This window comes from Dipodomys merriami, unplaced genomic scaffold (assembly GCF_024711535.1).
Source record: "Dipodomys merriami isolate MVZ:Mamm:240054 unplaced genomic scaffold, mDipMer1.0.p SCAF_120, whole genome shotgun sequence".
Taxonomy (NCBI): domain Eukaryota; kingdom Metazoa; phylum Chordata; class Mammalia; order Rodentia; family Heteromyidae; genus Dipodomys; species Dipodomys merriami.
The window spans coordinates 3,354,576-3,370,067 of NW_027202494.1; the positions used below are offsets into that span (position 1 = coordinate 3,354,576).

Sequence of the window (15,492 nt, forward strand, 5' to 3'; positions counted from 1 at the left end):
AGAACCCTTACCTGGCCTGCACAAGGCCCTTGGTTTGATTTCCAGTACTGTAAACAACAACTAAAACAACATAACACAGAACAAACAACCCCATGAAGCTCAGTTCACTTTTCCCCAATGCTCACACTCAAGTAACTAGCACCAAGGTCAAGAAGGAACATGCCAGACCTCCTCAGAGCTTCCTGTGAGAATGGGGGCTTCAATACAGAAAGGAGTCCAGAGAGGGGTAAGAGTTGACTTGTGTGAACCCCTGTTTTTATCTTTGAGGGTATGTATATGTGAGTGTGTATATAATGTTTGTTTGTCCCCGATGACAATAACATTTCTGACTGTGGCTGGCAGTGTGTCCAGTCACGTGACCCACCAGTACACATCTCCAGGAGAATTCACTGTGTTTGTTGAGTGCACAACAAGTGAGTGGCATGTGACAGCTCAGAAGCAAGTGACTGTCCGAGACAAGATGAGAAGGCTGAGCATCACCGGGTGTGCTGGCCTGTTCCAGTCTAGAGCCAGCCCCGTCTGCCAGGCTGTCTTTGGGGATCCCCTGTGGCTTCAGGTGGAGCTTGATGGAGGTGAGCATGCAGAATCCAAATGGCAGAATCTGATTTCTTGCAAGTCCATTTGGCTAACTCCCAGGGCTTAATGAAGTGTAACAGCCAGCCCTTACTGAGTTGGCATTTCGGCTGTCATCTATCCATTTATTCAGCACTTAGGAGTAACATTCACTGTTTGAAGTGTTGTGGCTACACTAGAACATACTGGATATGTTAGCATTACCTCCATGTTATTGATGGAAAAATGGAGGTACAGAAGGTTGAGAAACTCGCCAAAGGCACAGTCTCATAAGCCAGTGAGAACTCCCAGCCCTCCGGAGGGTCTTTTTTGAATGTCCGTAGTCCTGACGCAGGAACTGAACTTCTAATCATCTTGCCGTTGTGGGGAGTGTGAATAGCCCTCTCAGGCCTAGCAGCTGGACCTGAGTCCATCTGAGTATGGCTTGGCATAATCACGTCGCCCCCAGTCAGGGATAATATCCAGCCATACACTCTGGGACAGCCACACCAGCTGCTATGGCCAGGGTCCATTCTGATGGGTCACAGTGTCTCTTTCTAATTGGTCACAGAGGCCATGTTGACTAGGCATCATATCCATTCTGATTGGCCAGTGTGTCCATTCTTATTGGTCATGGTACACACTCTGATCGGTCATGGTATCTTTTCTGATTTGTTATATAATTCATTCTGATTGGCCAGTGTCCATGCAGATTCCTCAGGGCATTTATCCTAATTGATTAGTACACAGTTTCAGATATTATTTTTAAATAAAACAATTTCTCTCAATAGAGATCTTGGCTGAGACCCCTCCTCATCCAGGACAGCATCTTTCCAAGAGGTACAGGTCTAGTTTGGGATCTGGACCAAGACCTGCTGATATAACTGGCTCAGCTCAGCGCCATGGAAATGATGACTTGCTCTAGAACCTCACTCTAGCAGTCACTTAATGACACAGCACTCTCGAGACTCCTTTTCTTTCTTGTTGACTCCTTGTGCTTGTTGACTGCAGATGGCTGCTAAGTGCAATTGGGGAAACTTAAGCCTTATTCATTTATTCTGTTCACAAATATCATTAAGTTCCAACTCTTTGCCAAGGGTGTGAAAGTTAGGGCTCCTGCTTACATTTCCATCCGCCTCCTCCATCTCTTTATCATCACCATGGAAACAAGAAATACACTAGCTTGGTTTGTATTGAAAAGAATATTTATGTGTTATTGAAAATATCTGATTTTCTGAGGCAACCAAAGTAGTGAACATCCAGTTAGGACGACCTTTTGCAGACTGGGAACCCCCACTTCTGGAGAACAGGCTGAGTTCTCATGTTATCAGGTTCTAGGCGGTCACCAGTACAGATGGAACTGCTGAAAATAACTCTGAGGCTCATTCTCATGGTGGAAATCAGCCCTCCTCAGAGATGCTGTCTTTTCACCTTCCTCCTCTGAGGATATCCCAGTCAACAAAATGTTCCAATGTTTTTGTTACAAACTATTAGGTTCACATGCATAGTATGAATTAGAATATGAAAATAAGCAGAGAGGATCCCAAAAGGAAAAAAAAAAAACCACTAATCCAAGACTCAACATAATCTCTGTGAACATCTGGGGAGAACCATATTGCTTCCATGTGCCTTTAAAAAATTTTTTCTTTTCTTATTTTTTTGTGTGCCGATATTGAGACTTGCACTCAGTGACTCACATTCTCACTTAGCTTTTCTACTCAAGGCTGGTGCTCTACCACTTAAGCCATACCTCCACTTCTGGAATTTTGCTAGTTAATTGGAGCTAAGGGTCTCTCAGATTTGTCTGTCTAGGCTGGCTTTGAACTAGGATCCTCAGATCTCAGCCCCCTGGGTAGCTTAGATTGCAAGTGTGAGCCACTAGAGCCTGGCCTTTCCCTATTTCCTTAAATCTGTGTACATATTTATAACCAGAATCTGAAAGTAGAGCTTGAGTCTGAATTATCACAGTGCCATCACCTGTATAATTGTTGATAACCTTTTTACAATTTTATTTCTACCCCATGTAGGGACAGGGGTGACTTACACTGTGCTCTGGGATAACATAACTCTGGCTGAGTTTGCAACCCAAAAGGGCTCGATGCCCCACAATCTCACGCTGAACAGAGAAACGCAGGAGCTCATGGGCCCAGGGACGCACCTCCTAGAGATCCAGGCCATCAGCAATGGCACCACCTCTGCATCTTCTGGAAACATCACGGTCCATTTTGTGGAGTTACTATCGGGGCTGCAGGCCTCCTGGACTTCCGACCACATGCAGCTTGGCCAGGACTTACTGATCAATGTCTCAGTGGCTCACGGCACCCCTGATGAGCTAAGCTTTGAGGTGGTGGGACTCGATGTAAAGTTCTCCCAGAAGGAAGAGCACACTGGAGAGCTCCCTGGGACTTACCCTGTGGTGCTTCCTGTTGAAGGTATCTGGGATTGATTGGTGGCGCCTCTTCAACCTTGGCCCTCTTCCCTTTCTGACCCAGTGCCAGGCAGCATTTCAGTGTGGTTCAGGTCCTCCCAGGTCTTACTTAGTGCTCCTGCTTGGGTCCTCCCTTCCTTCCCCGTGTGGAGGAGACATCTGTCCTTACGGGGCCTGCAGCTGTGGGCTTCTCAATTTGGTGTCCAGAACTTAGTGAACAGGAAAATATACTCAATACACACCTTGGAATCTGGATTTTGCTTTCTACCACCGACGGGAAAATTATTCAGTAAGAGGAGTTTAAACCTTACTGACTGCCAAAAGTCTCTACTGTCCTGTGCCTTTTATTTTTTTCTCATTCTCAGGTGATTACAGGTTTCTCCCACTAAGACAAATAGACCTGGGCCACTGCAGAGGAAACGGGAGCTGGAGGGAGGAGCGAGGGGATGAAGTGGGCCATTCGCACTTGGTGGGGCCGGCTCTGTGCTGGCTGGCTTGGTTTGGGCTGGCTGGCTGGCAGATGTGTGAAGCTGCCTCTTGTGGGAGGTCTGTGGGCTGGGCCACAGCTCCCAGATCAGAGCAGAGCTTCCCAGTCAACTGGGCACATCTGTCCCACAGCTGTCTCTCCTGGTCTCTCCCTATTCTCTCTACTGAATCTTCTCGTTCTCTCTGACCTCCCATACGGCCTTCTTCCCCTCAGGCTCACCTCCGACACTTGGCCCACTGGAAGCCGACTGTGGTTACTTGCAGGCACAAGTGCAGGCATGGCAGCCTTTCCTTCCCTTCCTCCTCCCCCACCTCCACCACAGGCAGCTCCTCCGGTCACAGGGTCCCCAACCTCGAAGGAAGGGTCCCCTTGGGAGACCTCTCCAGGAAGTCTTCCACTGCCACCCCTCCCCCACACATGGATTAGCTGCCCTCTCCAAATAAAAACCTTCCAAACCTCTCTCCCCCTCCACTCTGGCAATCCTTTTTAACATTTTTGGACTTGTGACCTGGAGTTTGAGGACAGGACTGGAGAACAAGAAATTGCCAGCACTGAAGACATGATGCTGAGAGGGCCTGAGCCCTTTCCTTCACAGAGAACAGGACTAGGTGCCCGGTCCCTGCCTGAAATGGAGGGCCAATCATGCAATCGTACCACACTGTTTTCTCTGCAGAAATCACCACTCTAATTTGATTAATGAGCATCGACCTATTCACCTTTGAAACACAGCTCTGGAGCTCTATTCCTGCTCCCTCCACAGCATTTCCCTCTCTCCTGAGGTTGAAGTGACCCCAGCCCATACCTGTGATGTCCCCATGCCAATTCCTGCCAGGGTGTGGCACTTACTGTCCAAGTCTACTACTTGTGATGGTCCTGGAGCACAGAGACTGTGTTCCTTCATCTCCATGTCCCCAGAGACTGGGCCACGCTCAATCAATGCTGGGAGGGTCAGAGACTCAGCAGCGGTCCTCGGTTTACAGGAAGAAGCCTCACTGGGGAGGGTAGACTCAATGTAGGTTAAATAGTTAACAACAGCACTATCACGCTCACCCTTCACCTTTTTGCATTACAGGTACCTTTCTGGTCACCGTGTTGGTGCGGAACACCTTCTCAAACTTGAGCTTGGAGGTCGGGAACGTCACTGTCACAGGCAAGGCCTTTGTGTTACAGGGAGTCTCGTGCATGGAGGTAGCTTTAGGTCTAGAGCGTGGATCTTCCTACAGGCCTCTGAATACAGTCTCATGGTCCAAATACCCACAATTCCATTTAAAGAGGCAACAATCAAAAATATTAGAAATATCCATCCCTACTGCACATGTGCTTTGTTCTCTTCATTATTCTCTAACCAACACAATGCAGCAGCTCTTCACATAGCACTTTCATTATTCTGGCTACTTTAAGTAATCTCGAGGTGATTTAAAGTCTATGGAATGGGCTGGGGTGTTACTCAGTGGTAGATTGCTTGCCTGTCACGCAAGAGGCCCTAGGTTTCAATACTAACACTGAAAAAAAAAAAACCAACAAAATATGCTTACAAAGTGATAGACATCCATTATATGCAAAATACTTTGCAATTTTATATAAAGGATTTGAGTATCTTCAGACTTGAGTATCCATAGGGGATCCTGGAACCAATCTACCTCAGGTTCTGGGGGACAATTATAGGGTGAAACTTTCAACCACTGACATGGAATTCTAAAAGTTTGTATTCATTATGTATTTTGTTCGTATTCATTATGACATTTTAGATTGGAAAGAACAGAAAGTCAGGCTGGGAATGTAGCTTAGTGGTAGAGTGCTTGCCTAGCACACATGAAGCCCTGGGTTTAATTCCTCAGTACCACATAAACAGAAAAAGCCGGAAGTGGTGCTGTGGCTGAAGTGGTAGAGTGCTAGCCTTGAGCAAAAGAAGCTCAGGGACAGTGCCCAGTCCCTGAGTTCAAGCCCCAGGACTGGCAAAAAAAAAAAAAAAAAGAACAGAAAGCAAATCTAATGGCTGTAAATTCAGAAAATTCTTGTCTTGTATAAGAAGAAGTTAGGAGGGAAGTGGTTCCAGGACTCTGTGATATCAGCAGGGACCCAGGCTCAGTCTACCTTTCTGCTCTGCCATCCTCAGAGCATTGGCTTCAGTTCTGTTTCTCAGGGAGTCAAGATGGCTGCTGTAGCTCCAGATGGTGTGTATCAACCTACATTTTTCAGCAGAAACAGGACATTTCTTCACAGGCATGTTTTATATTAGGAGGAAAGTCTTTCTTACTAAAGCACCCAGCAATCTTTAACAAACTTAAGGTCAGACATATAAGGGATGCTAGGCAGATGGATACGCAGAATTTTCAGGTTCTGCAGGAGAAAGTAGGTTCTGGCTGCTAAGAGAAAGTGTGGAGCAATGGAACATCACAGAGCTTAAAGCTTACCCTGAGAGTTTGTTGTCAGGACTTTCTGAACAAGGAATAGGAAAGCAGTTCAGCTTACCCAAGTCAAAAGGAAATATTATCAGGTTAATAAATGAGCAGCCCAGGGTTTGCCCGGCACCGTGAGTACACCTGGATCCATCCCTTAGGCTGCATCTTCAGAAATCTGTGCCTCTCTATCTCTCAGTCCTGAGTTGGCATCATTCAAATTCTCCCTTCTCTAGCAGTATCAAAGTAGTGGCAAGGTTGGCCTAGACTGGGATCCTTAAACACAACCCTGCTGGGTACTTATGGCAGAAGACGGAGGGTGCTTCTTGCTGGTCCACACTTGGTGGGACCCTGGTCCCACCTGTACCAGCTGCTGAGATTGTGGGAGCTGGTACTCAGTTTGAGCAAAACAGGATCACAGGCACACCCTGGAGTGCAGTGAAGGGGAAGAGAAGACAAAAGAGATGGCTTCTCTGGGAAAGAATGGCACATCCATGCTGTTAACTAAAGAAGAAGGCATGGAAGCCCGATGGGAAAACATCCTCAGAAGTCTGTCGCTCGAGTTTCTATCTTCATCATCACACTTTAGTGAAGCATCAACCACATTAACATTCAGCGTCTCCAGGGCATATTAACGGAAGGTACCTTTTGCATCTTCACGAACCACGCTACAGAACTGGCATTCTGTGTCCCAGACCCTGGGGAAAGAGAGATTACCCTTAGTCTCATTTGTAGATGAGGAAATTAAGACTTAGAAGCTGCCCAGGATCACAGAAGCAACAAGAAGCCCATGGCAGATGTGGAACTGTGCCATGGTGGGCCATAGCTGCTTGCACAGGCTCAGCCACCTCCTCTCACTCAGCGTGCAGGAACGTCAGTTCCACCATGGAAATTAACATATGCTAAAGTCAGGGCTCCTCCTCCTGCCCCTCACTTGGCAGCAAATCTCAGAGGCCCACAGATGGGCCTATCTAACAAGATCCTAGTTCATCTCTCTGCTTCCTGGCCACCATGAGGTAAGTTGCTCTGTTCCACCGGGCCCACGGCTGTCATGGATTGAAAGAACTGCAACATAAGCCTTAATAAACTTTACCTCCCTTTAAGTTGTTTCTCCCAGGTATTTGGTCATAGTGATGCAAAGTCTGACAAACACAATTTGCGTTGGTAGCTACTTCCTCCTTAACTATCAAAGAGGTGTCTTCATGCAAACATGGTATTTTTGCTTTTGCCCTTTTACTCAGCTCCCCTGAACCGTTTACTAATAGAGGCTGCTGCCTTTGAGGGTAGGTTCAGCATGACTCTCTGACTCTGACTTTTCTTTTCTTTTCTTTTTTGAGATGAGTCTCTCTGTATTGCTATAGTATGCAAGCTGAACTCAGGTGTGTGGACTCAAGTGATCTTCTTGCCTTTGGACTGTATCCAGATGATTCTGTCTTTTGACAATAAGGCTTTCCACTAAGCTGACCATTTACTTCTACCTTGTTCACAGCCACTTTCAGTATGCAAGAACCATCTGGAATGAATCCTGGAGAAAAGAAGGTTAGTATCTTTTTCAGACATATAACTTCACAAGAAAAAGATGTGATTGGAGTTGGAGGCGTGGCTCAGGCGGTAGAGCCAACGATTGAAAGTATGAGCCACTGAGTTCAAGTCTTAGTCTCAGATTAAAAAAAAAAAAGTAGATGTGATCCTTGTCTTCATGAAGCTCACTGAATGAGATTAAGCGAATTAGAAGAATTCAGAAATTTAAAATTGTGGTAGATATGCCTCAAGGACCACTATGATGCTGAGGTAGTAACCATCGGGGTGGTGGGGAGGTGTCTAGGGAATATAGTTAGACAAGTCCTCCCAGGAGGGAATGTCTGCAGAGTCTGAGCTTTCCGGATGGGTAGGCCGAGAAGGCCTGGAGGCTATTAAAGGCCCGAGGTCAGAGTGGCTGGAGCCCAGGTGGAAGGGACACTAAGAGATAATCAGGATGGGTGCAGGCCAAGGCAAGGAGTTTGCATTTTATTCTCGGGCCATGGGAGGCCACTGGAGGTTGGGTTTCATTGTAGGCTGTGCAGTGAAACTACAGGCTTAGCCTTCTAGGTTTGAGCAAGAGGCCTTGAAGCCTGAGTTGTCTGACAGGTCCCACCAGAATTTATTCCCAGAACACACTGTGTGCCTCTCCCTAGAACCCATGTGCCCTTTCCTCCTCCTTCAATTGTTCTGGGATTCTGCCCTGTGGGAGCTTCCCCGGGCTCCTGGACCTGAGTACAAAGGTAAAAGCTCTTTGTTCTCCTTTTCACCAAATCCACAGCAACCCCTGGAAACAGATGCTATCAAGGTCCCTGGAAGAACAGAAGCAAAACTGGCAGAGGCCTCTGGCTGAGGCAGGCCTCCAAAGGCCTGCATTTTTTTCTTTTTTTATGGTACTGGCTTCTAGCATATTAAGTCAGAATTATTCCACTTAAGCTACATTCCCAGCCTTTAAATTTTTAAAAATTTCAAATCCATTTTTCATTTTTTTGGGGGGGGGTGGTTTGAAGTCAAGGCTTGGGCTTGCTGGGCAGGCACCCTGTCACTCATACCATACTCCCAGGTCTTTTCCACTCTGGTTATTTTTTAGATAGGCTTTTGCCTTCTGCCTCGGTGTATACATGGACCGTAATCCTCCTATTTCAGTCTTCCAATCCTAGCTGAGATGACAGGTGTGTGTGACTGTCCCAGATTCTTCCCACAGGTTTTTCTACCTGGGCTGGCTTAGATGCACAACTTTCCCAATCTCAGCCTCCCAGGTAGTTTAGGATGACAGACATACCACTATATCCAGATATGGACTGAGAAAGGGTCTGGTGACATGTCTGACCTGACCTCAAACCATGGTACTCCTAAGTCTGACTCCTAAGTAGCTAGGATTACAGACATGCTCCACCACAACTTATCTTGCACTTTGTTTCTGAGACAGTCTCGAAAACTTTGCCCTGGCTGGTCATGAACTCATGGTCTTCTGACCTCTGCCTTCAAAATACTTGGATTTCCAAATGTACACCACAAAGCATGGCCCAAGACCTAAATTCTGCCTCTTTCTTTCCAGTTTTCTAGTTTCATGGGATTCATAGTCATTGCTCTGAGTTCTAATTGTCAGTGTATGTGCCCGGCTTTCCTAACTTCAGGCCAAGGGCTTGTCTTGTTCCTAGATCTCTAGGCATCCTAATGCTAAGTCTGTGTATTGAATGCATGATGGGTCCTGAGCCCACACATAGAATAAATTTACTTACCCAGTGATTGTGAACAATGAACTCCATGTCCCATGAAGGCAGCCAGGTGCGTCAGCCAGGGTCTTTCTCTGCTCCATGTCTCACACTGTAGCAACTCTTGGTACACATTGCTCTAAGGTAGAGGGACAGGCTGGCCACAGCACAGTGAGGCCAAGTCATTTATGGAGATATGCCTCACCATGTCCCCTTCTTCCACAGAGAGACAAAGGGGATTTGGAGGTGTATGTCAAGCCTGGTCTGTATGTGGATCCTTTCACAACAGTCATTCTGGGCTGGCCAGCTGATGATGAGGACTTCCGCTTCCGCTGGTCCTGTGGTAGGTGGTGTGAGTTCTTGGGCTGTCCTTTCTGGGAAATGGCAGATAGCATCAGGTTATGTTATCATTTTTCTTTGTCTTCACAAGCACATCACTTAGGCCTGATTGTAAGCTGCATGGAAATGGGAGATAGGAAGGGAGAATGGCCCTGAAGGTAGCAAGCATGGGGATGTGCTTTTTCATTAGCATGCACTGACAATCCCAAACAAGGTCAGCGATGAAATGCTCTTCCTCTCTGCAGCAACCCTTCCCTTCTCCCCACCCCCACATTACTGGGGAGAGTCTAAAAGGGCAAAAGTCAGGTATCTTTTGACAAACCAAGAGGGTAGCACAGGCTTTTAGAAGTGAGTGATCTCCTTTTCATAGGGTTATTGTCTAGAAACATATGTATTGTCTTAGAAATAAAAGGAATGCCATTCACACTGGACTTTTTGCTCTGTTAACATTTTTTCCACTGGACAACATAACCTGTGCAGCTTACTAACACACATCTTCTTGTCTGTCTTTTTTTTTTTTTTTTTTTGGTCGGTCGTGGGGCCTGAACTCTGGGCCTGGGCACTGTCCCTCAGCTCTTCAGCTCAAGGCTAGTGCTCTACCACTTGAGCTACAGCACCACTTCCAGCTTTTTTTCTTTTTGCTTATGTGGTGCTGAGGAATTGAACCCAGGGCCTCAGGCATGCAATGCAAGCACTCTACCACTGAGCCACCTTCCCAGCCCCTTCTCTTCTGTCTTGATTTTCATAATAAAGAGATTCGCAATAGGCTGTGATCAGTTAACGCATGGTCATTTATTCACCAGGATTGGTTTTATTTGTTTCCTTATTTATTTTTCACTAGGACTGTTATTCTGGACATTTAGGTTATTTCCAATTTTTTGCTCTTATATGTACAGTATTGTCATTTGTTCAATCTGTTTACATCTGTGCTTGCTTTCATAACTAAATTTCTTAAAATGGACTAACAAATATCATACAGAAGTTCAAGGCTTTCAATACTTCACGGAGTATGAAGTTTAGACAGCTGAACAGAGCCTGACCCTGGGGATATTCTGTGACTGATGAGCATGTGGGAGGGGTGGAGAGTGAGGGATGCATGGGCATCAATCAGTGGAGCTGAATTTATGGAGCTGTTATCAAACGCAGAGGAGACCGCAGTCTCCATGGGCCATCACACCCCACAGGGACTCATTGCTGAGGGCAGCCTCCTCTGTGTAGGGGGATAGCTGCACCAAAGATGGGGAGGTGCCCTGGACCTGCTCCCAGCTGTAGATCCTCTTCTAAAAGAATTCTCATGCCAGAAGGTAGCCACGTGTGCTGTGGATAACAGTGTCTCCCCACCCCCTCCCAGGGCGCTGCTGGGATCAGTGGAGCAACTGTGTGGAAAGGCAGCGGCTCCACACAGCCCAGAGGGAACTGGTGATCCCGCCATCCTGCCTGCCACCACCCGGATCCGCTGTCACCCTGCGCCTGGCCATCCTAAGGGGCCAGGAGCTAGAGAAGGAGACGGAGCAGTGCCTCTATGTGTCTGCTCCTCTGGACCTCGAGCCCCGAGTCAGGTGAGGCACACAGGCAGGTGCTCCATTCATCAGCCAACACTTAGTAAGAGCCAGGCCAGGATGGTCCTGACTTAGGGCAAGGCCTGAAGGGCTGGGCAAGCCAGCCAGTCCCTGTTCTCATGGGGTTGCTATCTGGGGATCAGCAACGATTTACACAAGGGAGTGAAGGGAGACAGCACAAGTATGACAATTTTCCTGATTAGGGGTCATAGAGGGCATCCCATAGGAGCTGGGGCTGAGCAGAGATAAAGAGGGGAATGGGAGGAACTAACATAGCAGGAAAATTATGACTGGAGAGGGCACAGGAAGAAGAGAGCAGAAGAGAAAGAGGCCAGTTTCCTCTGGTATAGAGGAGGAGAGCAGTGTAAGAAGGAGTCAAAGGAGTAGACAGGTCTCTAAGTGACTTATACAGGATGACTGTTCCTAAGTAGCAGGGTCAAAGGTTGAACCCAAGGACTTTTCTCAGCCTTCTGAATGCTCCATGCTAGCACCCAGGGTCTGACTGACATGGGAGCTTTGTCAGGCTGTGAATCTGTCCATAAGGAGACTAGGTCTTGGCTCTGATGTGTCTTGGGGCAGTGGCTGTTTTGACACCACTTACCATTTGGAGAAAGGTCATTCTATACCCTCTCAGAGGACTTGACAAGAACTGGGCAGAAGAGTTGGCTTCTCACTGTGCCTGAGGGAGATTTCTTGCCCCTTTCCCTGTTTCCTTTCCAGCTGTGAGCAGAACTGCCAGCTGGCAGATGCCAATGAAGATGTTCTGCTCAGAGTCACCTTAGGAGAGGACACCTCAGCAGCCACATTCAGCTGGTACTTAGACAGCTCCTCACCAGACAAGGTGAGGACAGTGACAACCACGCAAAGAGAACTGAGGGAATCCCCAGCAGGATGGGTAGATAGAACCAAAGTCGATGGGGCTGGGGAAGTAGTTCTTACCCAACAACTCAAGGCCAGCAAAAAAGAAAAGAAAAACTCCATAGGGAGGTGTTTGACCAAAGCTATTGGTCCATGGCCTCTGTCCAGGTTGATACATCTCCCTGACCCTTCTCCCATTGCCCAGCTGCTGTGCAGGGGCTGATGCGAGGTTGAGCAGTCCAGTCCCCGTACTCCTAGGAAAGCAATTTCTGCAGCTCACCTTCTATACCACAGCTCCCCACAAGCCAGGCCGAGGCTGCTCGCCTCTCGTAGAACTGTTTCTTTGCTTCCCTTCCATGTTGCCTCCCTCTGTTTTCTCTGAAACCTCTCTTTCCTCAAGTGACCTGCACGCAAACCCCTGCTCAGGTCCCTATTCCCCCAAACCTTACCTCAGACAAACAGCCTGCCAGCACTGGGGCTTGGCATTCAGCTGACTTTTGGGGATGCTGGTGGGACCCCACTGCCACTTCCACTTGAGATAAATTTCCTGGGGACAGAAGCCACTGTCCTACAAGGTCTGGGGTCCTAGCTACAGACTCAGAGGCCCTGAGCACTGCTGTCTTGCAGGCCGAGCCCCTCCCTGCGGTCTGCAGACTCACAGGGTTCCAGACACGCTCGCTGACCCTTCTTCAAGGGGACACCTCCACGCTGCTGCTCAACAGCAGCTCCCTGCAGACCTGGGGACAGGTCCTCTGGATCAGGGTCACAGGTGAGAAGCCACCCCACCTCCTCTTGTCAGGCAGCCAAGACAAACACTAACTGTGGGGCTTTGGTAAAACATGGAACGTGGCTGGGGCTCTGGAGGGAATTTCACCGAGAGACTCCGGTAAAGGATTTGGCCTCCAAAAGTAAGAAAATAATCCCAGTATAGGAAATGTATTATTATTAGTGGTGCCATTTTACAGATAACAGATTAAATCTCAAGTCCAAGTCATTTGGATGGTAAAATAAGTGCCAGAACTGGAATTCCAGCTCAGATCTATCTGATTCTCTTCTATTCTCTCTCTCTCTCTCTCTCTCTCTCTCTCTCTCTCTCTCTCTCTCTCTCTCTCTCTCTCTCTCTCCCCCCCCCCTTTTCCTGGAACTCACAATCCTACTACCTGAGCATCTTGAGGGCCTGTCCAGCCTCCCCGGGACTCTACATCAAAGAGACATTATTAGACATGAGGACCTGGAAGCTGCCCCCAGAATCTCCAGCCCGCTCGGGGGAGGGGGAGGGGGTCGCAGCAGGAGGAGCAGAAATCTGTGTGTCTTCAGCAGCTGACCAGGTCATCCTGAAGCATGCTCATCTGTCTTTACTCCCCAGCGCTGACCAGGCAGGCCTATGGGGAGGACACCTATGTGATCAGCGCTCTGCCTACACCCGTGGTGCCCACCTGTGTGATTGCCCCAGAGGAGGGCACTGTACTGACCCGCTTTGCCATTCTCTGTACGGCCTCCACGGTCCTAGAGCCCCTGGAGTATTGCTTCTGTCTAGACTCAGGTACTGTCTTGGGACTGCTTTCCCCTCACACCCTGGGCTCAGACCCTCCAGGGCAGGGACTGTGTGACACAAAGAATGTGTTCCGTCTGTGAGACGTTGGCAGGATGAGGATCTTCTGAACTGGCCGCTCTCAAGGCACTGGCCTAGCCACCACACCACAGGGTCAGGAGAAGCAGGCCCCCACAGCAGCTCCTGCACAACCTCAGAAGCTAAAATGGCTTCAGTGTAAGTAGTGTCAGGGTGAGAAGGGTGAAGAGACCCAGGAGCAGGACACTGCTCCTCCTCCTCCACCCCCTCCCCCATGCGCCAGGAGTAACTATGATGCTGAGATTCTGGAACTACTTGGAAAGAAGCAGGACCCTGCTTTACAAAGCAGCATCAGAGAATGGCCATGTCAGCTGAGCTGAAAGAACATTGTTGCTAAGTTTCCAGGGGAGGACTATCACGGACCCTGTTCGCTTGCATGAGACCCTACCTGGGTGTCACTCAACACTGTCAGACAACAGTGGGCATTAGCAGGATGGTGGGATGGCCCAGTCCCATTGTTTTTTCCTTACATTTTGGTGGTAGTCGGTTCTTGGAGAGCTCATCTGATTCCTGATCTCCTCTTTATCCTTGTGGGTATCTTGTGACCCTCGTATGAAGGTCCCAAGCAAGGGTACTAGTGGATCTGGAACTTTCCTCTGAACCTCAGCACTGTGCTTATTATGTCAATGCTTCCTACTGTCCAGCGTCAGACAGCACAAAAGTAGACACTGCGTACCTCCATCTTGGAAAAATGGGTGTGAGCTCTTCTGAGGCTCCAGGAGTGCAGTTTAACGGGTGCCCTGTTAAAGGAAAAAAAAAAAAAAAAAAGTCAAAGCAAACTGAGTAGATTTCCAACCTGCATTACCTGCTTCCTCCTAGAAAGGGAGGGGCCAGGACAGCAGTTCTACTTCTGATTGGTTGTTCTCTTTAGTACTTTAGCCTGATAAAAGAAGGCAAAGAGGTATGAAAATGAGCATTCAGATAGGTGTGGCAGTGCACACTGGTAATCCCAGCCCTTCGGAGGTTAAAGCAGGAGGGTCAAAATTTGAAGCCAATCCGGATGACATATTGAGTTCGAGGCCAGTTCATTACTTAGATCCTGACTCTGACAAACAAACTGAACATTCAAGAGCAAATCATTGTATAGCACACTATACAATAATTGGTGATTCCAATGACTGTCAGGTCCCATTGAAGGATAAAAGGAATTTTCATTCACTTACTTTTACAACAAACATGTATCGAATGTCAGGCTCTGGCAGGTGCTAGATATGTAGCAACAAATAAAATAGACAAAGTCCTTGGCCTTATTATGTTTACAACTAGTAAACTAAGACAGATATGACAGAGGGTGCATTTTGAGATAGAACAGCCAGGGAAGGGAGGGTTTTTGTAAAGCGAGGAGTTTGGAGGGCTGGTGATGTAGATGTCCATGGTAGAGTGCTTGTCTAACCTATGTGAGATCCTGAGTTCAATCCTTAGTACTAGGGAAAAAAATGTATAGCACAAAACCAAAAAAACTGCTGACTCTTAAAGAAGTTTTGGGGGGTTTTTTGTATGTATGTGTGCACCTGCATACACATGTGCACATGTGCACATGTAGGTACTCCTGTGGGCTGAACTCAGATCCTCATGCATGCTAGGCAGTGTACTACAATTGAGCCATGCCCCATCCCCAGATATGTTTTGAGCTAAGTTGTTGTTCTCCTCATCCTCTTCTCTTTTTTCCCTTTATTTTGTAATCTGACTTATCACTTAAACAAACAAACAAACATAAGCCAAGGGCTGGTGGTGCACAACTGAAATCTTAGCTACTTGGGTGTCGGAGATCTGAGGATCATGGTTTGAAACCAGTCTAGACAGGAAAGTTTGCAAGGCTTTTGTTTCCAATTAACCAGCAAAAAGCTGGAGGTGGAGCTATGGCTCAAGTGGTGGAGTACAGGCTTGAGTGAAAAAAAATTAAGGGTCAGCACCCTTAAGTAATTCATTTCCTAATACTGGCACAAAACACAACACAAAATCCCTGTAAATATTTTTCCTGTTATTTTTCATGAATTTTAGAGAAAT

General features: G+C 47.6%; 1 protein-coding gene and 1 non-coding gene across 2 annotated transcripts in view; one reads left to right on the plus strand and one right to left on the minus strand.

The window, feature by feature from the left end:
* LOC138823500 (polycystin-1-like protein 2) overlaps positions 1–15,492 on the plus strand; it is a 67,879-nt gene that overhangs the window by 11,514 nt on the left and 40,873 nt on the right. The window contains exons 6-14 of the mRNA XM_070016860.1: positions 343–572; positions 2,580–2,984; positions 4,540–4,617; positions 7,356–7,405; positions 9,325–9,442; positions 10,790–10,997; positions 11,718–11,838; positions 12,483–12,624; positions 13,222–13,398. Coding sequence (XP_069872961.1) covers positions 343–572; positions 2,580–2,984; positions 4,540–4,617; positions 7,356–7,405; positions 9,325–9,442; positions 10,790–10,997; positions 11,718–11,838; positions 12,483–12,624; positions 13,222–13,398 — 1,529 coding nt within the window. The remainder of the gene's footprint in view (positions 1–342; positions 573–2,579; positions 2,985–4,539; positions 4,618–7,355; positions 7,406–9,324; positions 9,443–10,789; positions 10,998–11,717; positions 11,839–12,482; positions 12,625–13,221; positions 13,399–15,492) is intronic.
* Positions 3,969–4,102, minus strand: LOC138823562 (small nucleolar RNA SNORA57). Its single transcript, XR_011370851.1, has one exon. It is a non-coding gene; the product is annotated as a small nucleolar RNA SNORA57 (small nucleolar RNA).